Here is a 27,582-nt window from a genome sequence, read left to right on the forward strand (position 1 = left end):
GAATATTCATACTTCTTTTTGTGGAATGGACCCCCTTGTTTAAAACAAACTCTTTTTTATGAATCTGTATTAAGTAACAATTAAATCATTTTCTCCTTTTTTTTCCCCTCGTATTCCTCAAAAGCACACGACTGTACCTGCCCAGAGCTCCCGGTTGGTCTGAGACCATCAGTGCTACCCTGGGCATGAGCACAGCCGCAGGGCCGTGCGAGGGCTTGTGCCACCCGGGGAGCCGCGGCCGGGTGTGGGTGACAGTGTACCTGGCTGGGGGGTGTTGCCTGGCCCAGGGCCTGGCGGCATGGTGGGGTCAGGCTTGTTATGCGCGTGACGCTCTGCTCCTCCCCTGCACCACGTGTGCCACGCGGCACCAGACCTGCTCCACGGAGCTGGGCGAGCAGTGCAGGAGGCCACGGAAACGCCCTGCCTGGCAGGGAGCCAGCACAAGACAAGTGTCCGTCATGTCCCATGACCTCCAGATGTTCTAGCAGCAACGTTTTAAAAATTACACATCGTAGTATTTAACCTAGCAACAACTTCTTGAAAGAACGCTCCTCTCTGTTCTCTCCTATACGCTTAAGAGCACGAAGGCCTGAGTTTGCATTCGTCACCCCCTAACACGTGCTTCTGTCACTCACAACAATGACAAGCCTTGCGTGAGCCCCTGGCGGTGAAGTGCCCGCCCCTGAGGCCTGTCAGGAGGCTGCGCCTGCTGCAGACACGCCACCTCCAGCCAGCGCCCAGCTGCAGCGGCGACCGGCAAGCCGGGCTGGGCTGGCCCCTGCGTCACACTGACCTGGTTCTGCCCAGGCCGAGCACACACTCCTGCCTTGCCCCACAGCCCGTGGGACCACCCGGGGTCGCGTTTTGTTTCTCTGGGTCTGTCAGGTAGGGGTTCTCAGGGCCTCCAACTTCAGGGCTACATGTAGGAAGAGAGTCTTCCATGAGGACCGAAAATGCTCCGGGAGGCTGTGGAAGAGAACACCAGTAAGAAGACGACGGATCGCATTCCCAAGCCCACCCTGCCTTCCGGGGTCTCCACGCCAGGCTGCACCCAGGCACACGCCCCATCCTGCACCGCGGCGCCCTGCTCCCCTCAAAGGAATGTTCTGGAGTCTGATTCATGGTCCTGGGCTCTGGCTCAAGCTAGAAGGATCGAGGTTCTACCCACCGAAGGTTGGCACCTGAGGCCCCTACTGGTCTAGGGCTTGGACCATCTGAAGATTTCCCTGTTATGGGATGGCACAGGCAAAGTGCCCATCTTAGGGCACCCCCCCCCCCCGTTAGAAAAGGATATGTGAAGATTCCATTTTTAGAGCAAAAATCCTGGTTTTGCCTGGAACACCGGTCTCTAAGGCCAAACAATGACCCAAGTGAACCTGCGGCTCAATGCCCAGGAAGGAAGAGGCTTTGGAAAGGGCTGGCGAGGGGGAAGGGAGGGGCGAGGCTCGCTCGATCCCAGTCACCAGCCGGACTCTCAGAGAAGTTACCGGGCTCTGCAGATGTCCTGCCCACTGTGGCCTAGGCTTTTCTAATTCCATTCATTTTTAGAAGCAAGAATAAAAAGAACATCTTACCTTGCATAAACTTCTGGGAGAAACTTTTAGCTGCTTAATTACTGAACGGCCTATTAGGTAGCATTTTCCTCCAAGAGCTCCAGGCTAAAAGAAGAGAACAGAGGAGGAGGACTGGGCGAACGGTAGACCTCAGACATCATATCAAGCAAGGCTAAAGAGTCCTGGGTGTGCTCTGGAGAACTTCGCCTGCTCTGTTAGAGGTCAGAATTGTATCTGCCTCATAACAGAGGATGCACCGAGTGCTAAGACAGCCAGCAGCCAGCGCCCAGGCTTGTCCTGGAAGAGGGCTGGCATTCAGATGAGGCTTTCAGAATTTGCATCACACAAGAATGATCTCTTTTTATCTTTTTCTAAAGTTTTTCCAGTGCCATCAACTCAGGGCACTACACAGAGTACAACAAAATAAATGAGAAATAAAATGTTTGAGGAATTCAGGATGAAGATATTTCATTTTAAAAAATGGGGAGGGGTGAAAATAAAAGATGATCAAGAAACAGGAATGTGCAAAATGCACATTCACTTTTTCTTCAGAACTTGGGGCTGGCCTCGCCTTCCCTGGAAGCCCCCTTGAGGCTCCCATCTTGCTATTTCTCCTCCCCGTTCCGGGCTCCGTGCAGCCCTTTGTCATGGTGTTTCACACACTGAACTAGAATCTTCCATTTCCTCGTCTGCCCCCCGGTCAGCCCGGGATCCCGCGGTTCTGCCACAGCCCTGCCAGCCCCGTGTCCAGCTGGGGCCTGGGAGTGAATGCAGCTGGGGAAGCCGCGTGGCTGCAGAGGGTGTGCTGGGACCGGCGCAGGGGGCCTGGCAGGGACAGGAACGGGGTGCTCTGCTGGCCACAGGCACCCAGGGTGGAGACCCCCGGCCTGACAGCCTCCGTGGACTCTCAGGAACCCACGTGGTGTTGGAGTCCACGCATCAGTGCCTGTGTCGCCTGCTGTAATGTGGCTTTTCCGAGGAGATCTCCCGTGAAGAGGGAGTGGGAAGCCCACCTGAGCCCCTGGCCCGCTGGCCACCGAGGCGCCCCCCGGGTACAGGCCGTCCAGCAGCGTGGTCAGACTCCAGTCCCACCAGTCGGCCACGCTTCTCAAGCCTTCCAAGGAGTTTTTGGCATTTCTGAAAGCAAGAACAGAAACAAAGAGTTGTCTCTGCATCAACGAGAACAATCAAAAGAACAAAAGCCTTTTTCCTGCCAATTTTTCTCTCATCCAAATTGCAGGTACTCTGAAGGAATTAAACTGAAGCCATCTGCAGCTTGAGGCGCGAAGCCCTGGAGCTCTGCTCCTCAGCAGCAGGAGAGAAGGGAGAACGGTGGGTGAAGCACTGGCTCATTCACTCACTCGTTCACTCAACACTACGTGCAACTAGTAGGCACCAGGCATGCTTCTGGGCACAGGGAAACAGAAAACCAAATCCCCGCCCTCATGTGGGGAAACAGACAACAACTAGATAGATAAGCAAATATATACCACGTCAGTAATAAATGTTACGGAGAAAAGAATGAAGCAGGAAAGACAGGGAGTGGTGGGAAGGGCAGTGGGGATTTTAGTTCAAGCAGCCGTGGAGGAGAGGTGTCAGCTAAGACCTGGAGGCGATGAGGGAGCAGCTACATGGTCACCTGGCAGGGAGGTTCCAGGTGGAGGGGTGCAAGGGCTTCCACGGCCCAGAAGGGTGGGCAGGCGTGGAGGCCGCGTGCTGGTGCGGAGGGAGCACCGGGGCCAGGGGACTAGGTGTGGGGACACCCTGGCCAGCTCCAGTCCTGTCTACACAGACTGCTGCCTTCCACAATGCCTCCAACTGGCAGTACTGGCACACATGCTTGTCCGATTTCCTTCCAAGTAACCTCTTTCTTATGTGTATTAGATATGCTTCACTTTTCCACCAAGGAACTGATTTAAGGGAGCATTGAAATAATGTCAAATGAACAAAGTTTATCATTTTTGGCTTGCTCAGAGGATGCCATTGGGCCACACACACAGGCCAGAGCTGCACATGGTGGCACCAGGCACAAACATTTGGCTCTGGGCTGCAGCCAAAGGGAGAAGGAAAACTTGAATGTTCCGCAGTCACTCTCAACTAACTTTGAAAACTTTCTCACACATGGCTTCCCATGAAGGGACACCGGACACAGGCAGGACACTGTGCTCATCAACACGCCCACAGCAGGCAGACACAGGTCCGACGTGGCCGCTCCATCCCGGTCTCTCTCCATGGAAGGGGAGACCAAAGTGCTTCTCAGGGAAAGTAACTTGGTTGGAAAATGTAAGTTAGAAAAGGATGTCCACGCAAATCATCCAAGTACACACAAATGTAATTGTCCTGCCAGTTTCAGCAACCAAATGCAGACTCTGCCAAAGAATAACCTGACCATGAGCCCTTCAAATGATGCCGTGGCTGTGAGAACCAAGACCCGAGAGCACGAGCCAGCTGTGCGCCTCTTCTCAACTCCACGGTCAGCGGCGTCACCTTCCTAGTACGAAACAGCCCTGGTGGGAGCATTGACACCACAGAAACCGGCAGGCAGGTGCCATGAATCAGGGTTTTTTTTTTTTTTTTTGAGACAGAATCTCGCTCTGTTGCCCAGGCTAGAGTGAGTGCCGTGGCGTCAGCCTAGCTCACAGCAACCTCAAACTCCTGGGCTCAAGCAATCCTTCTGTCTCAGCCTCCCGAATAGCTGGGACTACAGGCATGCACCACCATGCCCGGCTAATTTTTTCTATATATATTTTTAGTTGGCCAGATAATTTCTTTCTATTTTTAGTAGAGACGAGGTCTCGCTCTTGCTCAGGCTGGTCTCGAACTCCTGACCTCGAGCAATCCACCCACCTCGGCCTCCCAGAGGGCTAGGATTATAGGCGTGAGCAACTGCGCCCGGCTGAATCAGGGGTTTTGTTCTTCAGAGAGCCAGTTGTTAACTGTTAACTGGCACATTACAGAGACTGCTCTCAGGCCAGGGTGTGGAGCAATATTCCACTGTTGATTAAGGGCAGATTTTGGAGATAAATTAGAAAAAGTTTTTAAAAACCTGACAGTTGTGACAAAAAATTAAACAATACAAAAGAAAATCAAGGACCAAAAAAATCAATAATATATAAACAGAGAGATGCAAATAGCCTCGACCAACAATTTATACAGACTATAAATGTGTTGAAAAATTTCCACAGCCTCTGAGAATAAAAATCTAGTGAACTAATTTGTCTGACTGGTTTTATCTCCTTTTTCTTACAGAGAAATGATCTCCTATCCATTCAAGTATTTGATCTTCATTGGTTTATACGCTTTCAGAACTTAATCTACGCAGGCTGGTTCTCAACTCCGTACTTCTCTGCAAACCTGGCCAAACTCCCGCCACACGCAGAGCAAGCTGAGACCTGCCAAAGCACCTGGAGGGCGGGATGAAGACACAGAGAGGCGCCAGGAAAGGAGAATACATCGGAGGCAGAGACGGGAGGCAGAAAGCAAGCGGCCAGCCCTGCAGATATTCCCAACCACCCGCAGGAAGGAACCGCGTGAGCAGAGAGGCAGTGGAAGAGAGCGAGGGCACAGACATAAAGGACAGTGGTTAATTTTCAACAAAGAAAACTGTTAGCCACCTGTGCTGGGAGGCAGACAAAGTGTACATGCATAGACTAATATGCTCCATATCCTGTGTTTTTAAAAAATAAACTGATACTTTATAGCCATGTTGAGTTTGTACAACTTGTGGGAAATGTTATCACTTCCTGATAATGCTCCGCTATTGGATAACAGTAAAGAAACTAAGGACTAAGGCAGGAAAGGCCTGCATGGGACTCAGAGCCGGAACGTCCCACACCCAGGCTGCACGCCCCTCACGCCTCGTTCCTGGCACGCTTCGAGTGCAGGTACTTAACCAAATGATCCAAGAAGATTCTGCCCCTGTCTTACTCATTACAGCGATTATGTAGACTAGGCCTACAAAGCTCGCTAAACAATGCAAAAGATAAAATCAGCAGTTATTTTCCATTTATGGCACTTGGATAGAGTGCCTGTTTCCTTTATTGGTGCTCCATTTGGTGGTTATTTTTGTTTGTTTTGTTTTATTCAGAATTTCATGAAGAATTTATTGAGTTCAGAAACACTTCAATTACAACTTAAATAGGAGAGAATCCAGTAACATGAGAATTTTTTGCTAAGACATAAGAAATCCAGCGGTCCACCTCACTCACTTTACAGACGAAGACACACAGGCCCAGGGTCCAGGGACCCACCATAGTCACCTGGTGACCAAATGAGAGCTAGAAGCCCAGTCTCTGGGTTCTCTTTAATCCACTTCCCTTCCCGGCTTCAGTTCCTCTGTCTGGAACACCAGCCAAAGCCAAACCCTCAGGAGCTGTTGACATTTCAGGATTAGGTGCCAGGTGGGTGGGGTGAGGAGGGAGGTGGAGAAGGTCTACTTTAAACATTCCATTACCAACCAGGACACATACATATCCCTGCCTGGCGGCCAGAGCACGCAGGGGCAGCGACGTCTTGCATCCTTGTGGGAAACATAAGGTCTGTCTGTGCAAACCCACGGGGAGGCAACATCTGAGTCCTTAATTCAAGCACTTCAGTCTCATGTGCACATGAGATATCCCACAATATTATCTCAGCTGCGATATTTCTGATTTGAATATCAAGAGGCAACAATTCATATGAGAAATATGTCAGATAATGCTGACTTATGAAATGTGAGATAAAAAATAAATAGCAAAAGCCAGAAGTTTTCTTGTGTTGATTTCCATTTCCAGAGGACCCAAATTGTGGCTTCGTTTTGCACACAGTGCCACCTACTGGCACACACTGTGCACCTGCACAGATGGGAGAGCGGAAAAGTTGGTCACTGATGGAAAATAACTGCTGGTTTTGCAAACAGGGAGACAAAAAATTCTACTTAATTTCACCATTAGAATGCTCAGCAGCAAAGAATTGGATTACTGAGCTCCAGGGAGTGCAGACTCATTGCACTGGACTTCCGGGCCTTACCTTATTAGTGAGTCATAAAAGTGACAAAGGGGACAACATTCGCTAGCCGTTACCTGGCTGAGTACCAATAACCCTCGCAGAAAATACAAATATGTCCTGAAATAATACGTAAAATTAAATGGACTTTCCAGCCACTCTCCCTGATCCCCCCCCAAATTAAACAAAAATTATTTACATCTAATTGAATTACTTAGTCAAAGGGAACACATTCCTAGAAATGCTATAGGAATGTGTCTTTATTCTCCAAAGGAAAAAAAGCAAACCCTGGAACACACAGAATTATTTTATTTCCTGTCACTGAAACTGTTGTGAAGAACCAGTACGATTTCACGTCATGTGCTTCAGAATTCAAAGCCAAACTGCCTTGAAAGAACTATCAGACTGGCAGTTTGGGGCAGGCGAAAGAAAATAAAATCTGACCATGGGCTTAACAACTCTCAATAGAAAAATACATGCTGCATTAAATGCACCCACCGATGACAACATGCATCCTCATTTTAGACGCCTTCAGACATGGAAAGGAAATATGACACCACAAAATGCCATTGTGGCTGCCTCTGCCTGGTGGTGTCATGGAAATTTTTCTGCTTTATATTTCTCAGTTCTTTCATGCTTGCCTAAGACGGATGTCTACTACTTTTAGAAGTAAAAAGAAGGACATGAACACTTGTGAAATGGTACAGAACATGAGGGGGTGTTACAGACTGTTTGAAATCATTGTCATTTATTATTAATTGCAACCACAGCCTTTGATTAAAGAACTCAGGTGTCTTCAGCAAAAAATGAAACTGCAAGACCCTGTTTTGGAACAGAACTCAAAGTGCCTTGAAGTATCCTTGTTTCACTATTTAACTAAAATGACATACTAGGAACGTGCCCAAAGTCTGCGAATGGAGGCCTCTTACTAACCCTGGGAAATAGTGTCCACAAGCCAATTTGACAACCTTTCCCATCTTTCATACGTGGGGCGTGGCGAAGACCCCTCTTTGGGCCTCAGTCATGCAGAGGTAAAGGGACTGAGGGAGTGGATTAGAGGGTCTATACGGTCCCTCCTCTGACACTCTGTCTGATGCTAGAAGACAAAGATGTGACTTGGCTTGCTTCAAGTAATGAAGTAAAGTAAACCCTCTCATGACCCTGAGCTCGGGGCTTCCCCTTGGGTGCACACTGGCCATGGACTAGTGCAAGAGCTAGAGGAGCTCCCCAAGCCTCCTACCTTGTAAATTCCTTCCGGATAGCTTGATTGAGAGAATATTCATCTCGAGAGAATCTCCCATATATTATACACAAAAGCAAAAGCAACATGAGGATGTGCATGGAAATGTCTCTGTAAGAAGATATTTAAAGTTAGCATCCTTACAGACCCAGGTGTTTCATCCGGCAAAACATTTTTAATGGAACTGGGTTTTCTTAAATTGCTGGGAGGAAATTTTCATACAAGGGGTGAAGCATATATGGAGGTCCATTTTTTCTTTTACTTTTTTTTTTTTTGCACATCAACATCCAGTTTCCCCAGCATCATTTTTAAAAACAACTATCCTTTCTCCATTGGATTGCCTTTGAGCCTTTGCCAAAAAATGAGCTGTGCTTATTTGTGTGGGTCTATTTCTGGGCTCTCCATTCCATTCCACTGATCTATGTGTCTAGGCTGTCCCTAAACCCCACACTGTCTTGGTTTCTGCAGCTTTATGTTACATCTTAAAGTTAGATAGTGTCAGTCCTTTCTCAGAATGTTTTTCGCTATTCTAGTTCCTTTGCTTTCCATGTAAATTTTAGAATCAGTTTGTCAATGTCTATGAAAAAGCTTGCAGGATTTTGGTTTGTATTGCATTGAATCTACAGATTCCATTGGAAAGAATTGACACCTTAACAATATTTAGTCCTCCAATCAATGTACAAGTGTATCTCTCCATTTATTTAGATTTTTTTTATTTCTTTCATCAGTGTTTTGTGGTTCTCAGCATACAGATTCTGCACAAGTTTTCTTAGATTTATGTCTATGTACTTCATTTCTTTGGTGCTAATGCAAATGGTATTCTTTTTTAAATTTTTAAAATTCAATTGTTCATTGCTGGTACATAGGAACACAATTTACTTTTTTATGTTGATTTGTATCCTAAAAACTTGCTAAATTCACTTATTAGCTCTAGAAGCCTTTTTTGTTTGGTAAATTATTTGGGTTTTTCTGCATAGACTATGTCACTGCCAATAGATGGTTTTATTCTTTCAAATCCGTGTTTTTTAGTTTTTTTTCTTGCCTATTGACCTGGGTAGGACTTCCAATATGATGTTCAATAGGAGTGGCCTGAGAGAACATCCTTTCCTTGTTCCTTAACTTAAAAAAAAACATTCCATGTCTTGCCATTAAGTATGACGTTAAGTGAAGAGTTTTCAATAGATGCCCTTTAGTAGTTTAGGGAAGCTCTCTTCTATTACTAGTTTGCTGAGAGGTTTGGTTTTATTCTGTTTTGTTTTGGATGAATGAATGTTGAATTTTATTAAATGCTTTTTCTGCATCTATTGAGATGATCATGGTTTTGTTTTAGTCTGTTAAAATGGTGAATTAATTACATTAACTATTTTTCTCATGTCTCTTCTAATCTATAGGTATCTCCTCTAGCTCATTTTGGTTTCTTTGCAACATATTTATTGAGCAAGCTGGTTCTTTGGGCTATGAAGTCCTGAGAGTCTTACTTGAGACTGGTATTTAATGTTCTCATTGTAAACTGCTGGTTGGCAAAAAAATGCTTCATCAGATTAAGATTGGACTGTTCTGGGTAGGTTGCCTCATGCATGATTGTGTTTTTCCATCAGGAGACACATGATGTCTAATTGTTTCTCTCTCTCCTTCTGTCTTTTAACAGTTGGCCACTGTTGATGAGCAATGGCCTAGATTCATCACTTCATTAGAAACTGCAAAAATGGTCAGGCTCTAACTGTATCGTTCGGTCTTTGTTCATTAGCTGGAATTCCTCTACAAAGAGAAATATCCCTCTCGTCTTACGTGGTTTCCCAGGGGTACATTTTGTATGGGGAAGGCAGGATTTCACCAGCTTTTAAAAAGTTCATTCCTGGGGTTCACCAACACTGATCGATTACATTGTGGCTGTTGTCACAAGCTCATGGCTTTAGATATATTTCATAAGTTTCAATTCACTACAGTTTCTATTCTTGATTTGATGTCAAATTACCCCATTTTTGAGCAATGTGAGCCTCTTCAAAATGGCTTCTGAGTCCTTTGATGATGATTCTAGCAGTCATTAATTGCTCCCTTCCTTAAGAAATGTTCCAGGTTCATCTTGCACGTTTCCTATCACAGACCTCAAAATCAGGAATCCCAGTGATTCCTGGTTCTTTTTGGTGGAAAACAGTATTTGTAAATCAGAACCTGGGTGCTAAGGGTATGCATTGCTTCTGGGTTGTTTTTAGGCCTTTTCTTGGTGGAGAAACTTAGACAAATACTTTTTTTCTTTAAAAAAAAAAACATGGTTTTATACTTACACTTTCAATTCAAATTGGAGACTACAGACTTTTAACTTTTTGAACTCAAATATGTACCTCCTTTCTCCCACACCAAGAGTCCCACTTTTTAAGGACACTGGGAATGACAGAATTAGAAAATTACAGAATTCCCCATTTGCTTTATCCCACCATGAATCAACAATCAGAATAAAGACCCCAAAGCTTCACTAACAACATGATTGGTGAAAACAGCTTTAGGGTTTTCTGTCCCCATTTCCTGTCTTTAGGCACTAGGCTTGTAAGGTCAAATTTTTAACATAAATTTTTATTAATAAAAATCCTATTCCTTTTGTCCCCCACAACTATTTTCGAGAGCTGCCTGGGTTATCTTCCTTGTTTTATTTATAAGCAGATCCACACACATGCATGTTCCTGTGCCTTTCACTAAGCAGCGGGCCCCACGCCTCCGCCTGGCCTCCCTCCAGAAGCAGATGGCAAAGGCCCCTTGCTGGAGCCTGGTAATTCCCATTACAGACGGTCTCACACAAATTGTCCTGTCCCTGGGTCTTCTCAGGTTCTTGCTACGGTGTCTTCAAAGGAGTCACCCAAGAAGTGTGGATGCTGGATAATAGGCAAATGCATCTATAATTATGTGGAGATTTCAAAATTACCCCGAGGGGCTGTGCCATTTTACATTCACATGAGCACTACGTGAGAGGACCTGTTTGCCACGGCCTTATCAACAGAGTATGTGGTCAAATTTTTACAATTTTGCAGCTTCAATTTGCAATTCTCTTACTATTAATACAAGTGGAAATGCCAATTGCATTTCTTTTTTCTGTGAACTGTTTACTTTTCCAGCCCATTTTTTGTTCTAAAGAGTTTTTGGGCTTTTTCATCCTTTTGAAACTCTTTATATATTAAGAATACTAAAATTTCACCTGTTACAAATATTCTTTCCTAGTTTGTCACCTGTCTTTTTATTTTGCAAATAATATCTTTTGCCATAGGAGTTATTTGTTTCTCTTCTTCAAGTTTTATGTGATCAAATTTATTTTTTGTTTTTTCTTTTTGTTTCCTTTTGTTTGTTATGATTTTAAGTCATAGAGAATTTTTCCTCACTTATACCCTAGAGTAATTTACTCAAACTTTCTTCTATAGTATGGTTTTGTTTTTTTTCCATTTAACTTTTATCCGTTTGGAATTTATTTGTGTATGACGTGACAAAAGCATCTAATTTTATCTAATGTAATCGAATGTGGCTGTTCAATTATCTAAATTCTACTTATGAAAAATTTTGTCTATTCCCTAAAGTTGTGAGATACCCCCTTTATCATATGCTCACTTTGGCATTTTTGTATTTGAGTCTTTTCCGGATTTCTGTTTATTTTAATATTTAGTAGAGCTGGCCCCACTTTCCTGCCCTGTCTTTTCAGGGTTTTACTGGCTGGCTTCTTATATTTGTTTTTTCTTCCAAACTAACTGTATAATTGACCAGAACCCAGTAAAAAAAAAAAAAAAAATGAAAAAAAAGAAAGAAAAAGAAATCTGACGGCATTTATTTAGATTGTATTAAATTTATAAATTAGTTTTAGAGAGAACTATAGGAAGCCACGGTGTTTTCTCTTCCTACTCAAGAATATGGTGTGTGTTTCCATTTGTTTAAGTTTACATTTGTGCTTTTTGGGACTGTTTAATAGTTTTCTTGCAAAAGCCTTGTGCACTTCTAAGATTATGCCTAATTATATTTATTTTATTATTTGCTGTGTTGAATAGAGTACTAAATCTTCTGACTTTTGCTTATATATACAAAGGATATTGGGTTTTATCTTTTAATTTTTTAACCTGCTACTTTACTAAATTCTCTTATTGTTTGTAGTAGTTTCTTTTCATTTCTGTAGTTTTTTCCAGACTTTTAATTATGTCACAGCAAAAGAGCTAGTTTTGCCTCTTTCCAAATCTGCTAGTCTCATTGCTTTCTCTGGGCCTGTCCTGATTGGCTTGGACGCCTCCCCCAGCAGTTTTCCCCATAGAAGGCTGTGTCCCAGCAGAGCTAGCCTGGGTTAGCTCTGAAAACTCAGCCGGCTCAGTGGCCCCAGGCCTCCAGACCTCACGCTCACCTGGAACTGGAGTGTGCAAACTCCTCACAGATGCACCCGCCACATTCCCAGTGAATGATGCCTGCAGGAGCTTGGGGTTCTCCTGTTCCCAGGTGCATCAGGTACCCCACACTTCCCTCCCCATGTTCTGCAGAGACGCCAAGCTACAGGGCTGGGCACTCAATGGTTGGTCACCACCTGTGTGCCTTTGGGGAAATGGGAGGGGCACCCTGCCATCTGGTTTTGTTGTGCATGTTTTCTGTGGGTTTTGTTTTTGCTATCTTAATTGCTCTAATTTTATGGGGAAATTTGGCAAACTTAAAAAAGGTTGCCACCGTTGCATCTTCCTGGAATTCCTCTCCCACTCTTCTTGTAATGTGATATCCTAGCACAGCCACAGCTCTTCTCTTTGGAAAAGGGTTTGGAAAACATTTAAGGGGGAGCTAATGGTGCTCCACACTGTAATGAAGGGATTTTTTCAAAAGGAAGATGGTTGGATGGAGGTGCTTCTATTACACTTTTTAGCAACACCATTTTTGGAAAAGTATCAGAAATTCCTAAATCCTTGACAAACTACGTCAGAAAGATTTGCAAGAGATCAAATTTATGTTCAGAATTTGGATGGGCGTTTCGGCTAGCACGCATAGAAAGGTTCTCACGGTGGGTGCACCCCACTCCACCTCAGACGGGAGGGGTGTCCATGAGGGAAACCTGGCTGAGGTCAGTGTTGAAGAGCTTTGCCACAGCATATTTCTTAAGTTTGTGTTTTAGCTTAAATAAACTCAAAGTATGTTATGAGCACCATACACAGCTGTGCATATTTGAACATTTAAGCTACTTACGAAGGGCTGTATTTATTTTAGGGACTTCCACACCCCCGTGTGCCCCAGCTGGAGAAGCAGAGGTCCCAGGCCGCGTGCCGAGGGGTTAGACCGCGTGAGTGGGGTCAGACCTGACCAGGCTGTGAGTCTATGCAGGGAGGGAGGAAGCTGGAGCCCAGAGGAGGAAGCTGATCCTAACCAGTTTCTCATTCTGGGCAAGCTGCAGAACTGTGTTTTCTGCTTCCAGCTCAGGTTCTCTGGATCCCCCCATGTGTCAGGGTGCACAGGTTGTCCCCACGCACACTCGCTGATGAGAACGGTCTCTAAGAACCACTGGTGGCAGAAGGACACTCTCTCTGAAAGAGGGGCTGGGCCAGAGCAAGCCCATCCCCACGGAGGCCTCCACCCACCTCAGGGCCGCCTGCGTGTGACTGGCTCTCCTCATCCTCTCCCTGGTGACCTTGAGCTGGACAGTGGATGGTGGACGTGCCCAGCGCAGGTGCCGCGCTTGCTGTCGGGCAGCCAAGACCTGTCATGGACAAGAGTGCTGTGAGCCACTGGGCTGGCGGTGGAAGGAGACAGGCCCTTAGTGTTCCTGCCAGCCCAAGGACCACATCATCATTGTGCCTTTCATACCGCCTGGTGTTTAGGGACAAAGAGGTACTGTGTACAGATAATGTGCACCAGGTTGTTGAGGAGGGGGATAGACCCATTTTTAAAAATCTGCTCATGTCCCAGGCAAGCTTTTTTGGCAGAGATTACAGGCTGGGCCATTAAAAAGTGCTGCTTTACATGAGACGCATGTCTACGACTGTCAAATTAGAGGAGCAATTATCTTTGGCATTTGTACCTATTTTCTCTGAAAGACCTTCCAAATATGGAAAAGCCATTTTAAAGTATAGTCTTAGCAAGAAACACCTTTGTTTTATAAGAAGCATTATTGCTTTCATATTCTATCTGTTTACGGTCAGGGTATAATAGTAGCCAGATAAATGAACCCATCAAAGATATTCGTTCATTTATTTCTCACTCATTCATTCATTCAACACCCATTTACTGAGCTGGCACTGGGTCAGGCCCTGGGGCCATCTGAGGAATCAAGGCAGTCCTTCCTCGCAGAGACTCTGGCTTCCAGGAGACGTCTGGCAGGTGCACAAATGTGCAGTGAGACGTTACACATGCAGAGCCTGCGGGTCGGACATTCCTTCCAGCTGATGCACCATCCTGAGAAGGGAGCGTGCATTACGGCTGGGTGTGGGGAAGCCCAGGTGTCGGGGTGTCCTGACTTTAAGGTGCTGATGGGATGGGCACACGGGTTTGGAGATACCAGTTTGGCCCTCAGGATCATGGCTGGACTTGTCGGGGGGTTGCTCACCCCTGAGGATGGCACTATGGAAAGGGAAAGACAGACCAGCAGCCTGGTGGGGTGCAGCTGCACATGGGGACAGAAAAGGCAGAAAAGCCTTCGAAGCAGAAAGGAAAGTTGAGACCCAAAAGGTGTGAGAGCAGCAGAGCAACGCTGTGTGTCAAAGGCTAAGGTGCTACAGGGCAGGGGTGCACGAGGAAGGGGCGAGATGGACCCAGGTTTGGGCCCCAGAGCCCTGCTTACTGCAGGGTAGCCTTGGTCTAATCTCTGAGCTTCCACTTCCTCCTCTTTATAAGGGGGTGCAACGAAGCTGCCTGCTTCGTAAGGTCTGGTAGAGAACAAATGAAATGATAAATGTAAATAATGGGTAGATGTAAAACAGCACAGTGACTAGTACATAGTTTATGCTCACCACACATCATCATCACGATCAGGGCTTCCAGGTGAGGCCGCGAGGTTTGGGGGAGAAAGGCCTCGGGCAGGTCCTCAGGCATGGAGCTCGCTGGGGGTGGGGGTGGGGATGAGGGGAGGCAGAGACGGGATCTGACTGGAAAGGAACTGGGATATGTCCTTGGTCCACAGGAGCACAGGACGGCACATGCCTTCCATGTGCACTTATGTTAACAACAAGCCTGTGAATTTCTCCATGTGGCCGGCAGACCTTCCTCTTCCTGCACATCACTCACCCCGCCCGTAAGAACGCTATGTATTCAGCAGGCGAAACTGAATACAGGAAAGAAGGAAGGAAGGGAGGGGAGAGGAGTACATTTTCTGTGGGTCCATTGACTTGCAAATGGTCTAAAATTTCTTCAAAATCATGCTCAACAATTATGTTTCTCATTTGCTTCAGTATTTTAAAATATGCTAATTTTCTTGATGCTCTAGCTTTTTTGGGATTGTGGTACAGTAAGGAAGTAAGTCCTAAATGTTCATCTGTCACGTATGTGTGTAGAGAAGCATAAGAAATTAAGATACATTCCATGGGTCTCCAAAAATGCAACCAAATCTGAATTCAAAGCTTAAGTCCAGGTACTTGGGATGAGAATATAAAGTAGCTCTCTAAAGCTCAGCCCACACTGCGTAGATATTTAATAGCTTCCTCACTTTTTCCACTTCGGCTGCACAGCCAGGAACGGCACAGCTTGAAGACAAGGGAAGGTAGGTCCGGGAATGTTCTAATTCCACGTCCAGATTTCTGGTTGCCTCACATAAAGACTCAGTAAAAAAGTGGCTGTCGTCTCTTCTTTTCCAAGCAAAACCCAACGCCATGAGGCATATCTGGAAGGAAAAACGTGACAGCACAGAGAGTCACGTGCACTGTGTTCGTGTTCGCTCTGCACACGGCCGTCTCCCCATTCCCCACTGCAAGCGGGACCCCAGCTCCCAGTCTGAAGCAGACACAGGGGTGACGGCCTTCGATTCCCGGCTCATCTACTTGCCAGGTGTGGCCTCACCCAAAGGACTTGTGTTCTCCGAGGCTCAGTTTCCTCAAATGAAAACTGGGGATTAAAGTGTTTCATTCCTCACAGGGTTTTCATGAAGATTAAAGAACAGGCCTGTGTGGAGCTTAGTGCAGGGCCCACTCCCAGTTTTCTTCTCACTGCGTCTTACACCAAACCACAAAGACAAGCAATGTGCTACCAGAATGAAGCCACAATCTCCCCTTCCTTTCCAGGTCCCCTGCTGAGGGAAGGTGCCTCTCCCACGGAGGGCATTTCTTACCGTAAGCGGCTGGGCGACGAAAACGCAGCAGACTACGGAGAGAAACAGCAGGTGCAGCCACCGCACACACTGCGCCGGGCCGAACCTGCCCCCGGGGACAGTGTGGTCAGCACCCTCATGGGACCAGGACGCCCGACAGGTGCTGCCTGAGCAGAGACGTGGCTGGGAGGGGCCGCGGGCAGGAAGCATGCTGCAGCTGGGCAGGGGCAGTGCGGGCAGGTGTCTTCGTGCCCACTGGAGGGGACCCCCTTCCCGTCAAGAGGACATCGACCTCCCTGAGCCCACCCGTGGGAAAGACAAAGGAAAACCCAACACACGCAGCAGAGACGGGAAGGGCAGGAAAACGGGTTGGGGCGTAATGATAATAATAATAATAGCAACAAGAACATCACTGAAATCTGCGGAGCACATCGCAGGAACAGGCGCTGTGCTAACCGGGTGGCATTTAGCAAAACCGTGTGGGTTAAGTGTTCCGATGGCCCTGCTCTACAGATGGGCAAGCTGGGCTCGGGGAGATTCTAGGCCCCCTGCTCATCCTCACAGAGTCATCAAGCATGTGCACTTGGGGGAAAGGAAAGAGTTGGGGAGAAGGGGCCTTGGCTTTGCAGCTCCTCTTCACGGTTTGTGGAGATGTGGCCCACGGAGCCACAGTGAGTGACCCTGTAGTCTCCGATGGTGGCCCGAGCTGCACGGGAGCCAGAGAGGCAGTGTGTGTGGAGGACAGAACTGGGATCTGTGACACGTGCATCACAATCCCTGTCTTGCAGGCATATGTATCCAGCTCGCAGCCTGCCCCTCTCAGGAGCCCGCGGCTGGGTTCCTTCCTTCCTCCGGTGGGAGTCCTGTGGATTCTGTTTGATACCTGGGGCTCCAGCCAGGCCGGCTGCTGTCACAGAACTGGCTGGGCCGAGCCACTCTTTGGGGTTTGCATATGATTCGACACCCCACTCCACCCCGCCCCGCTGACTGTGAGGCAGGAAGGAGAAATGAGGGAAAAAATAGCAATAAGTGACATCTGGTGCGTGCATTTGATGAGTTCCTAGAAGTGCAGGGATTTCCTAACAGATGCTAGACTTTTCATCTGAGGACCTGAGGATATTTGGAGACCTTCACAACTCACCTGTAGCCTAGAAATCCTGTCCCCAAACCACAGGCCAGCGAAGTCATCCCACAAATGGCCCAGGCTGCAGAGCTGGACCAAGGCAGACGGGCCCCTGACGGGGGCGCGAGTCCTTCCAAACCACTGCTGGGGGCTGCGGCGGGAAAGAACAGAGGCGAGGTGGGTTCACAGACCTCAGCATCTCCATCCACAGAGGGTGCACCGGCAAATTTCACATGTCCACCTGGCTGGGCTACGGGGTGCCCAGACATTCGGCCAAACACCATTGTGGGTGTGTCTGTGATGCTGTTTCCAGGTGGCATTAACCTGTGAATCAGCAGACAGGAGAGCAGATGGCCCTCCCCAGTGTGGGGCCTCATCCTGCCCATCGGGGCCTGAACAGAACACACAGGCTGAGTGCGAGGGAACTGCTCCCGCCTGACCGCTGGGCTGGGACATCAGTGCCCACCTGAGGGGCCGCGCAGGGACAGGGGTGCGTGAGCAGCAACTCCGGCCCTGCAGTGGCCTCAGTGGGCCCTTACGGCCTCCCCTCCTGTGCTGGCCAAGGGGCCCCCAACATCAGAGGTAGGAGGGCCAGTTTCCATTTCAGACCCCAAAGACTAAGCAGGCTGACGGAGCCCACGGGGTCTTCTCCGATTTGGATCGAGTCCCCACATCCTGCTAGGGATGAAGCTATGACTGCTCCCCCATCCTCGTCCTCCCCTCCCTGCTGGGAGATTTCCAGAGCCATGCATGTGACCAGAGGGTCACCCTGTATTGTTTTTTATGCCCCTGAGTGGAGCCATCTGGAGCCCCATTTTCTCGTGATTGCTCTGAGAGGTTAAGTCCCCAGGGAGGGCACATCCGGAGGTGGAATGCGACGTTAACCCAGAGCAGCCAAACACAACACATTTTAACAGACTAAGGGGCTCTTGCCAGGAAGCCGGTATTCAGCAAACCAAGGGACATCTGCCGAACACAAATCAAGGATTGTGGAGCTGGGGCCAGGAGAGTGGAGTCGTCCTGAGCCGTGCTTTCTCCACAGCCTCACTGGTGTCTGGCCTGCCAGCGTGAGCCTCGCAGTCCTGAACGCTCCCTTCCAGCCAGGCCACGTGTCCAGCTGTCGGGAGGGTGGTCGGTCCTTGGGACCAGTGTGCACCGTGGCTCCCCACCGACACCAGTGCCTGTACTGCAGGCGCATCTGCAGACCTGCTCGGAGCCTCACTCCCTCACAGAAACCGTCTTTTTTGTGCACCACGATGTGCCAGGCTGAACGCGCCTCCCTCTGCCGCACACAAAGGCTTTGCTAGCCGCCCCCCCTGCATCTGGTGCTCCAGGACCTGCACTGATCTGGAGCTTTGAGAAAGTCAAATCCTCGTGTATCACGAGTGCCAGGACCCCGCAGCCATGCACCCCTGCAGGCCAGGCCCACAGTCACCTCCTGGACGTGACTGAGAGGGACCTGGTGGCCCTCCTGGGACCCAGTCTGCAGCAGGATCCGTCCTCCCTGGATGCAGCCCTGTTTGTTCCCAGGTAATTCCCTGCCTCTGCCAGCTCACTGCTGAGCTTCCAGCATCCTTTGAAGCCGGGACTGTTATTCACTTAAATTAGCACTAAAAATTACAAAGCTTCACATTCCAGAATCCTTAAAGGAAAGTTAAGAGTTTACTGCTGACTTTTAAAATGATCTGACCAAACCTATGTCACGTACATGGCAGAAACCATCAGGACTGTGGGGCCAAGCTGGGCACCTCAGTTTCAGGTGGGCCCACGCCTGGCTCTTAGCTGAGACCAGGGTTGGTGACCTTTGGCCCTACTGTGGCTCCGCTCCTGCCTCTCCCAGTGGCTGCAGGCCGGGGCCAGGCCAGCAGGAAGGGGACTGCACACCACAAACCACAGGACCGCAGTTACCTTGTGACCGGGGAAGGCAGCTGTGGCTCTCCCTGCTCACAGCAGTCCCGCCATGGTCAGCCCCACCGGCCTCCAGCTCGGGGGCTGGACTGGCTGCACTGTCGCCGCTTGCTGCCTTCCTCCAGGTATCCCCAGAGAGAACGGCGGACGCAGGATGCTGGAATGACAAGGTCAGGCCGAGGTTAATGTCTCCCTGGACAGGCGTTCCATGTGATGCTGCGCCCTCCATGCAGTGCGGTTTTCCAGCATCGCACAGAACGGGAACAGCGGGGCGGGACGCGGAGCTCAGGGAAGAAGCGCAGCAGCCCCGGGGGCTGGGTCCTTTGTTCCCCTTGGAGGATGGTGGGGCAGTGCTGGTGGCCTAATGTCGGCTGTACGCAGTCAGGTGACTGCATGCTGCTCTCTGGGAGCCACGGTCCTGCCAGAGGAGGGAATCCGGCCGGAGCAACAGGCCCTGGGGTGAGAGGGTGCAGAGCCCTGGCGTGGTGTCTGGGGCGGAGGGGCACGCTGAGGGCCAAGCTCCGGACCAGGAGGGAGCTAGAGACTGGGAGACACAGGGAATCGTGTGTGTCCTAACACCCCCTCGGAGGAGAATCCCACCTACAGGAAGGGTACAGTCGCACAGATCCAAAAAGCAAACTGCCAGTGGGACGCTATAGTTGCGCCATTGGAAGCTTCAACTGCCCCATCCCACAGCCTCCTTGAGACCGGACGGAGCTCCCACCACAGGGCAGCTCCTCCCAGCCCCTCCTCCCGCATGGGCCAAGGAGCTGGCGGTGCACACACCCGCGCCTTGCTGCCCCACAGCGTGGCTCCCACGGCTCTGCCAGCGTCTCACTGCACGTGCACTCGGGCTCTCCAGACTCTGCTGGCCTGCACCCCCTTCACCCGCCTCCTGCCTCTGGCCTCTGCCCAGACTCCCGCCCGCCGTGGCCTGTGGCCTGGGAAACAGCCCCCCTCTACGGAGGATGGCCCGGCCAGCACCGTGGGTCTCGTGTGGATCGTTCCTGTCTCCATCTCACCCTGGGCCTGACCCGCCCAGGGCCCGACCACAGCCCAGGGAGGACGCCGGGGAGATCTAACTGCTAAGCACTGTGCGCCGGAGAATCAGCTGCAGCAGGTAATTGCTGGTTACCTCGTGGGGCTCCCGGGCATCTGGTGTCCTTCTGCGGGAATGGGGGCCTGATTAAAAAGAAAACCAGGCAAATGTATGATTCAAAACCAAGGATATGTTTAAAGGTCACTGCTTTCTTCAGAAAATACTCTTTCTTCCTGACTCTGCCAGAATGAGCCTTTCTGAGAGACAGGACAAAGCTAGGACGAGGACTTCCTGATGTTGCTTTCCTGGCGGGGGCTTGGACGACCCCTCACACCCACCCGCCTAGCGAAACACAGCAGCTTGAGAAAATGGTTAACAAAAAAAGCAAAAATAGCCTTAAGAGAAAAGTATTAATAAATGTGACTAGAAAAAAAATTTAAGTAATAACCAAAGTCAAATGGCAATAGCAACTGGAGAAAGCACTCACTACCCATCCGGCAAAGGCCTAGTTTTCTTAATGGGTAAAAAACATGCATCACTCAGGAAAAAGGATTTTACAAGGTTAATATGGGCAAAGGAAACGGACCAACTGCAGAAAATAAAATGGCTTTTTCAGACACATGAAATGACGCTAAACTTTACTAATAATAAACACAATGCAAATGGAAAGCAGGCGATTGGTCCAAAAGGCCCTGGAGAGTTTCTAAGTGTTTTAATGCACATTTACCCGGCGTTGCCTCCGTCCATGCTCCTCCCAGGGGGCCGGGTTCAGCGTGGGAAGGGCCCGGGGCGTCCTGCAGAAGCAGAGAAGTTGTTCCCAGGGGGCACGTCCCAGCAGTGACAGGGCTGCCCAGGAGAACGGGGCCAGGCAGGCAGGCCGTGGGTGCCTTGCTGAGCCTGAAGAGCAGCGACAGGAGCTGGGCCCCCAGCGAGGCCAGGAGGGCACACAGGAGACCCACCCCGAAGGGCCCGGGAGCCCCGCCCGCGGGGCGGCCGGCCAGCAGGAGCTGCAGAATCCAACAGCAGCCGTTACTATAACCCGAGCAGAGGCCAACTTAAAATGCACAGTCATTTTGAAATTACAAATATATTTAACATGAATATACACATTATATTTAACCGAAAGTACCCTCTTCATGAATCTTTGCCCTTCTATCCCAGGAGTTAAAAAAAAAAAAGTCACAATAAATCATTTTATTTTCCTCACAGACAAATCCTTTTGGAGTGACCGAACGTTTGCTGGCGCCTGCTTTACACCAGGCACGTGCTCCCCTGTCGCAGGCCCTGTGCGATCCAGCAAGGCGTCCACACCCCCAGTGGGATGTGGCAGGACGGGTGGTCGGGGACCAGATCAGACAACTTGTCAACCTCAGAGGAGAGGCCACTCCAGGTTTCCTGACTGCAGCCCCGATCTTTTCCCAGGTGGACAGAGCTGTTCCCTCCTTGCTATCTGATATTTCTTCATCCTCTTATTACAAATTTTATGAACATGTTATTCTTTTTAAAAAAAATTCTGCCAGCCTCTGTTATCAGACCTCTTTGACACCTGGTGCCGTGCAGGGAGCCACCACGCCCTGCTGTCCTGTGGGCGGCTCACAGACCCCACCCCTGAGACAGACCTGTCACCACCTTCCCCAGCCTCGTCTGGGCCATGTGAACCCAGCCGGGACCATAAATGGCCATGAGGCTGTCCTGAGAAACAAGTCCGTGTTCCCTCACCCCAAAGCCGTGCTGTGATTTCCCCAGGGAAGGCAGCATCTCCATTTTAACTGCTGGTGGTAACTCAGAATTAATTCTCTACATCCCACGAGGAACAATCAGACCAGCGTTGCTAGTCCAAACTGGCACCCCAAGGGCAAATGTGCCCATCAGAACTGCTCTCTGACTTGTTTAAAATCTGAATGAACTGCCAACCTTAAAAACAGAAAAACTTTAGGACATTCTCATAAGACAGCCCAGTCTGCCAAGCTCTCTGGAAAAGCCCTGCCCTGTGGCACCCGTGGGTGTGAGCTCCCGCCGCTGCTGCCAGCTGAGCGCAGTGGCCCTGTGAGGCAAGGCTGCACTGACACCACCCAGAGCCCACCACCCTGCAGACCCCTGGTGTCCCCTTCCCCGGCCAGCGTCCCCTGTGGGCCCTCCAGGCACCGGTTTAAATCTTTCTCAGAGGACTGAGCTCTGTTAATTCCTTAGTCAAGGAGGGCCACACTGCCGGTCTGGGGTCTGGAAGCCACTGTAAGGAAGTGACGCTCCCACCTGCTCTTGCCCTCCAGCCGTGACCAGTGCAGTGAGACACGCGTAGACACACAGCAGGGAGAAGGACACGGCAAGGCGCGGCGTGTGCAGGTACCTGCTGGAGGAGGGCCGGCTGTACACGGACAGCCAGACGTGGAAATCCTCCAGGTACTCCGTGAACTTGCAGTAGAAAAGCTGAAACAGAAACCAGTAACAGAAGTGCTCTCTGAATTCGGGCATTTAGGTGAACAGGGCAAAATCCTCATTATCACCAGTAATCTTCTGGGCAGAGCCCCACACTTTCCTGGCTTGTTAGCGGATGCTAGGTGGGCTGTGGGAACAGGCAGACGCCCTGCACGTTGCTCCAAGCCCATGGCAACCGGCTCCTCCTTCCTGCTACCTCTGCAGCCCCTCACCCCAGCCAAGCTCCCAGCACACTGGACTCCGGCCCACCACGACCTTCTGCTGGAGCCTCTTGAGCTTTGGCACAAATCTTTCCTTGGCTTCACTTGTCTGGCTCTCCAGTGCCTTCACACCCCGGCTCAAGAGACCACCCCTCTAGAGCCTCTCATCACCTCTCTCCTTTGTGTTTCTAACGGACTTTTTAAAACCTCTCCACTCTCAGCACTTTCTGGGCAGCACAGTTAATTTTAACTGGGCTGTGAGTGCACCAAGAGGGGACCGTGTCCTGTCCACCTCTGTTCCCAGCAGCCTGCACAGTGTCTGCCGCACGGCAGGTGATGCTTAAGAATACATGGCACTGGATTTTGAGTTTCAAGTCAATGTAAATAAAGCTTGGTGCTCAACACTGTTTTAGAAAAAACAGAATTATACTTAGGACTGACATTATGGAATATGTGCAGAATACATTAACCAATGCCAGACAGTTTTAACAGAAAAAGAATACGTTTTTTCTATGCAAAAGGACTGGCCAACAAGTGACCATTGATTCATAGGACACAGCTGCACATGCTTAAATATGACAAAATTAGCAGGTATAGGTTTCTCATGAGAAGTTCTCAAGCAGAATAGCTGTAGAACGAATGATGCATCTCCCCCATTGTTTACCATGGTCAGCTAACCAGTCACTCGCATGGAAACAACTGTCCAAGGGACGGTCTCCGCGGAATCTGGCCTTCACTTTAGGTGTTGAAGAATTTCCATGTGCGTAGCTGATGGAAACTCATTTCCACTTCACTGCAATCATGTTTCCTAACAACTTAGCAATGTCAGGCCTGAAAATGCCAAGGCCGTGAGCCTGGCCCCTCACCCCAGCAGGCGGCAAGGGGACAGGTTGGAAAGAGCCCGGTGGCCTGGCGAGATCTAGCGAGAGTGGGGTGGTGGGCACTGCACGCTCACTGCCATGTGAGACCCAGGCTCAGGACTTACTCACCAGGAACACAGCCATGCATGAAGGTGTTGGCTACATTTTCTACTGCCATAATAAACAAAACAAAATTGTGAATGCCCCACAGGAGGATGCTTAAGCTGAGACTAGTGTACAGTGGGCCATTATATGGCCCTTAAATCATTTTAAAGAAAATTCATGAAGAAATCTCCTCTAAAGTGTTGAACTATAAAGTGCAAAATACACAACATTATTATTGCAAGTGTATAAAATATGTTTGTATATAGAGAAAAGCTGGAAAAAAACACGCAAAACTCAAAACCTTCATAGTTGGTTTGTGAGATTAGTGACGATGTTGTCACTTTCACCATCTCCTGCCATCTGGGCCCTGACCACATCCGGATTATTCTGTTGATAGTTATCGAGGTTGTTCAGGATACACATGGGGCACTGAAAAGTCTTTAATTAGAGGCCTTCTGGACACTGCAGACCACTGGCAACCAGAAATTCCAGAAACATTATTACAGTTACAATCAAACGAAGAAAAGCAATACTGCGATAGTTAATAAATGGCAAAGTCAATCCATGCACTTGGATGGCCACTTAATGCATCATTTAAGATATAAACATCTTGCAAATTAACTAAGAAAAGAGTTAATACAATTAACATAAGATGAGTTTAAAGAAATAACTGCGGTGAGAGAGGCAGAGCCAGGTGCCATGTTCTGGCGTCGGCCTGGACGGACCCACCTTCCGGAAGCCAAGTCCCCCTTGCAGACAGGTGAGCTCCCGCTCCACGCGGCCGTCGTGCCGGCTCACTGCCAGCCAGCACTGGGCGGGGAAGAACCAGGCCTGTCCTGTGCGCAGCGCCTTCACCATCACGTGGCTGAGGAACCAGTCCGGGCAAGGCCCACGGCTGTCGTGCCAGAGGCGGATCTTCCGCAGCGGGCCCAGCTGGTCGGGAGCACTGGGGACACACACACCAGCATGGCATCAGCCGGATGTGTGGACGGCATGGTCCTGGCACGTGCCAGCACTGGTGCCCGCCCTCACGTCACTGATGGTCATGAGAGGCGGATGGGACGTGTCAACAGATAACTGACATAGAGAGTGACACGTGACACCCCCTGGAACATGCTCAGTGGTCAGTGAACCCCACTGAGCGGTGGCAGTGCTCACAGGTCTTCAGTATCCGTTAGTTTCTCTAAACAAAGTCACTCAAATCTTGCTAATGTATCTGTATCTGGCATGGGTTAGTCTGAAGTAAACCTTTTAACTCCTAATACAGATATAATACTCCAATAAATATTATTATAAATGAAATTTTCAGGAGTAACAATAATTTAGTTCAGTACTTTCATATGTTCTAAAACATCAGGTGCTTGCCCCCCATCTTGATAAATCATTTCCTTCCTCTGTCCCTACCATCCACGTGACATCATGTGTCCTGCTCTTCCAGATTTGGGGTGAGCCTAACTAATTGAAGCAGGTTTAGTGACACAGAAAACATTGTGATTAGGAACTTTACTAACATGCAAAATCAATAAGTCTTTCTCTCCCCCTTCCCTCCTCCCCTCACACAAACACACTGCTTAATCTACTCCAAATAACAAACTAAAAACACTTCACAAAGTTGTACGTAACTTGATGCTCCCTATTAGAGACCCAGGCTATGTATTCTACTTTCTTGGATTTGTGATGAGCCTGCACTGGTCCTGACTGGCCTCTCTTTCCCGCATAGTGCAGCTGGAATATTTGAGAATACCTCAGGATAAAGGTGTGTCTGGAATTCCTTTCAAACAGGGGCTTTTCTGGACAGTAGAGTTCTTTGGTTTCTGAACGTCCATTTTCACCACATAAAACAATGTAAACCTTAAAACGAAAGCAGGGGATATTTCACAGAAGACACAGGCAATGCCAGGCAGGGGCTTCCGTACACTTTCTCCCAGCCTCCCATCCTTCCACAAAACCAGCAGCGGCTTGCTACACGCTGGCCCCAGGGGCGAGGGGTGCATGCCGTGGCCTGCACAGCCCCTCCAAAGCCCCGGCTTCCCTGGAGAGACCCGGAGGAGGCCCCAGGAGTGGAGCCTCATGGGGTTGGCTGGTTTTCCACACAGTTGATCCAGAAAAGCCAGATCCCAACTGGGACCCGGAGGGCATTTGCTTCCTCAGGAGGCAGGAGAACACAACAGTGCCTGCATCATCTTCCTCCCTCCAGCTTGGTGGGGAGACGCTGGGGACGCCTGGACACTGGTGTGGAGCCAGGCAGGGGTGGGTGCAGGAACACCCTGGGGAGGAACGTGCCATTCAGGCTGGGCTTGTCACTCCTCACTCGTGTCTTTTGTGACATGGAATTTTACAATTCTGATGTAGTGTAATTTCTCAAGCTGTCATTTAAGAACCATAATTATTTCTTGTTTTTGAAATCCTTCCCCATCCCAAAGTATATGTGTTCTTTTTTATTTCTTTTTTGTAGAGATGGGGTCTTGCTAAGTTGGCCAGGCTTGTCTTGAACTCCTAGGCTCAAGGGACACTCCTACCTTATCTTCCCAAACTGGGGGGATTATAGGCATGAGCCACACCCAGCCTCAAAGTATATATTTTCTTTGAGTAATTTCTAAATGTTGTTTGATGAACTAACTTCTAGACATCCCACCACCCTGTGACTGTGATGAAGAGGCTCTTGTTTTCAATTACATGTTGTAAATAGTTTTTGCTTTTTTATAGAGTTTATTTTGCTGATTTTTTCTCAGTCATGAATCCAGCAAGTTTATTAAACATTCTTACCAATTCTAATTATTTGACTGAAGATTCTTTTGCATTTGCTTTGTAGACAACCACATCATGTGCAAAGAACCATCTTTTTCTCCCTTTCCAAACCTTATATTCTTATTTTACTTCTTGCTTTTTTGTCTTCACCAGAGTTTCCAGCACAATGACAAACAGGAGTGATAATGGCAGAGATATCTTAGAAATCATCTAAAGCTTCACCATTGAACATTAGGAGTGCTATAGGTAGATGTTCTTTGTTAGGTTAAAAACATTCCCTTCTGTATGGCATGCATTGTTTGTGAATTTATATAGGTATATGTATATATATATATATTTGGTAGACTATATAAGTACATAGTTGATAGACTAAGGCCTTATAGTCACTGAGACCGTAAAGGTTTAAAAACTGTGCTGTGCCGCCAACTCTCCTATTACACAGTGGCCCCTCATCTCACTCACCCCCGAGAGAACTCCCCCTCACCTACACCTCCTTCTCCGCACCCCCCATACTGTGGACCCCACAGAGCGGTCTCGGCTCCCTCAGGAGACAGGAGAGTGAACTCCATGTGCAGAGGGAAGCTGCCCGTCTCAGCAAGCCTTGCCGGCAGGACCCACGTGGGCACAGCCCGCTTACACACGGCTCTGCCTGGGCTCCCCTCTCCGTGTCCCCGCAGACCTGGCTCCCACAACCCGCCCTCAGCACAGGGGTGCCCCAATCCCTTCCTCCTCCTCCCACCGCACTTTACACCCGCTGCTCCCCTTCGCCCTCCATCAGCTCCTCTGGGAATACTGGCTTTGGCCCCAAGCCCCCCACTCAGCCATGTCCCGCCTGTCCCCAGAGTTGGTCTTGACCCTTCTCGCCCTTCCTGCCCTAGATCTACCTCTGGGTAGCGGGTACTGGATTCACATTAACTCAGACGAGCACAGCTGGGTCCTCAGCGTCTCAAAGACCCACTCAGAGATGGAACAAATCTCCCGGGGCTCCATCCCCGGTGAAGACAGAACGAGGAGAAGAGATCTGAGGTGGCAGCTGCAGAAAGTGAAGGGGTCCCGCCTCCCGCCCCGACAGATGGCCAGGTCTCGGGAGGCAGCGAGAAGGGCAGCTGAGCCTCACCCCAGGAATGAGACAGGTGACAGAGAGGACAGACGAA

The 27,582-nt window shown here is 49.1% G+C and overlaps 1 protein-coding gene across 1 annotated transcript in view; it reads right to left on the minus strand.

The window, feature by feature from the left end:
• Nucleotides 1–27,582, minus strand: part of PKD1L1 (polycystin 1 like 1, transient receptor potential channel interacting) — a 130,236-nt gene that overhangs the window by 22,418 nt on the left and 80,236 nt on the right. The window contains exons 39-53 of the mRNA XM_045564209.1: nucleotides 25,425–25,531; nucleotides 24,410–24,626; nucleotides 22,333–22,506; nucleotides 20,967–21,086; nucleotides 20,807–20,873; nucleotides 20,176–20,222; nucleotides 19,041–19,197; nucleotides 17,151–17,283; nucleotides 16,031–16,115; nucleotides 15,413–15,586; nucleotides 13,353–13,471; nucleotides 7,777–7,887; nucleotides 2,567–2,690; nucleotides 1,575–1,658; nucleotides 794–966 (exon numbers count right to left, since the gene is read on the minus strand). Coding sequence (XP_045420165.1) covers nucleotides 794–966; nucleotides 1,575–1,658; nucleotides 2,567–2,690; nucleotides 7,777–7,887; nucleotides 13,353–13,471; nucleotides 15,413–15,586; nucleotides 16,031–16,115; nucleotides 17,151–17,283; nucleotides 19,041–19,197; nucleotides 20,176–20,222; nucleotides 20,807–20,873; nucleotides 20,967–21,086; nucleotides 22,333–22,506; nucleotides 24,410–24,626; nucleotides 25,425–25,531 — 1,892 coding nt within the window. The remainder of the gene's footprint in view (nucleotides 1–793; nucleotides 967–1,574; nucleotides 1,659–2,566; nucleotides 2,691–7,776; nucleotides 7,888–13,352; nucleotides 13,472–15,412; nucleotides 15,587–16,030; nucleotides 16,116–17,150; nucleotides 17,284–19,040; nucleotides 19,198–20,175; nucleotides 20,223–20,806; nucleotides 20,874–20,966; nucleotides 21,087–22,332; nucleotides 22,507–24,409; nucleotides 24,627–25,424; nucleotides 25,532–27,582) is intronic.

This window comes from Lemur catta, chromosome 11 (genome assembly GCF_020740605.2).
Source record: "Lemur catta isolate mLemCat1 chromosome 11, mLemCat1.pri, whole genome shotgun sequence".
Lineage (NCBI taxonomy): Eukaryota > Metazoa > Chordata > Mammalia > Primates > Lemuridae > Lemur > Lemur catta.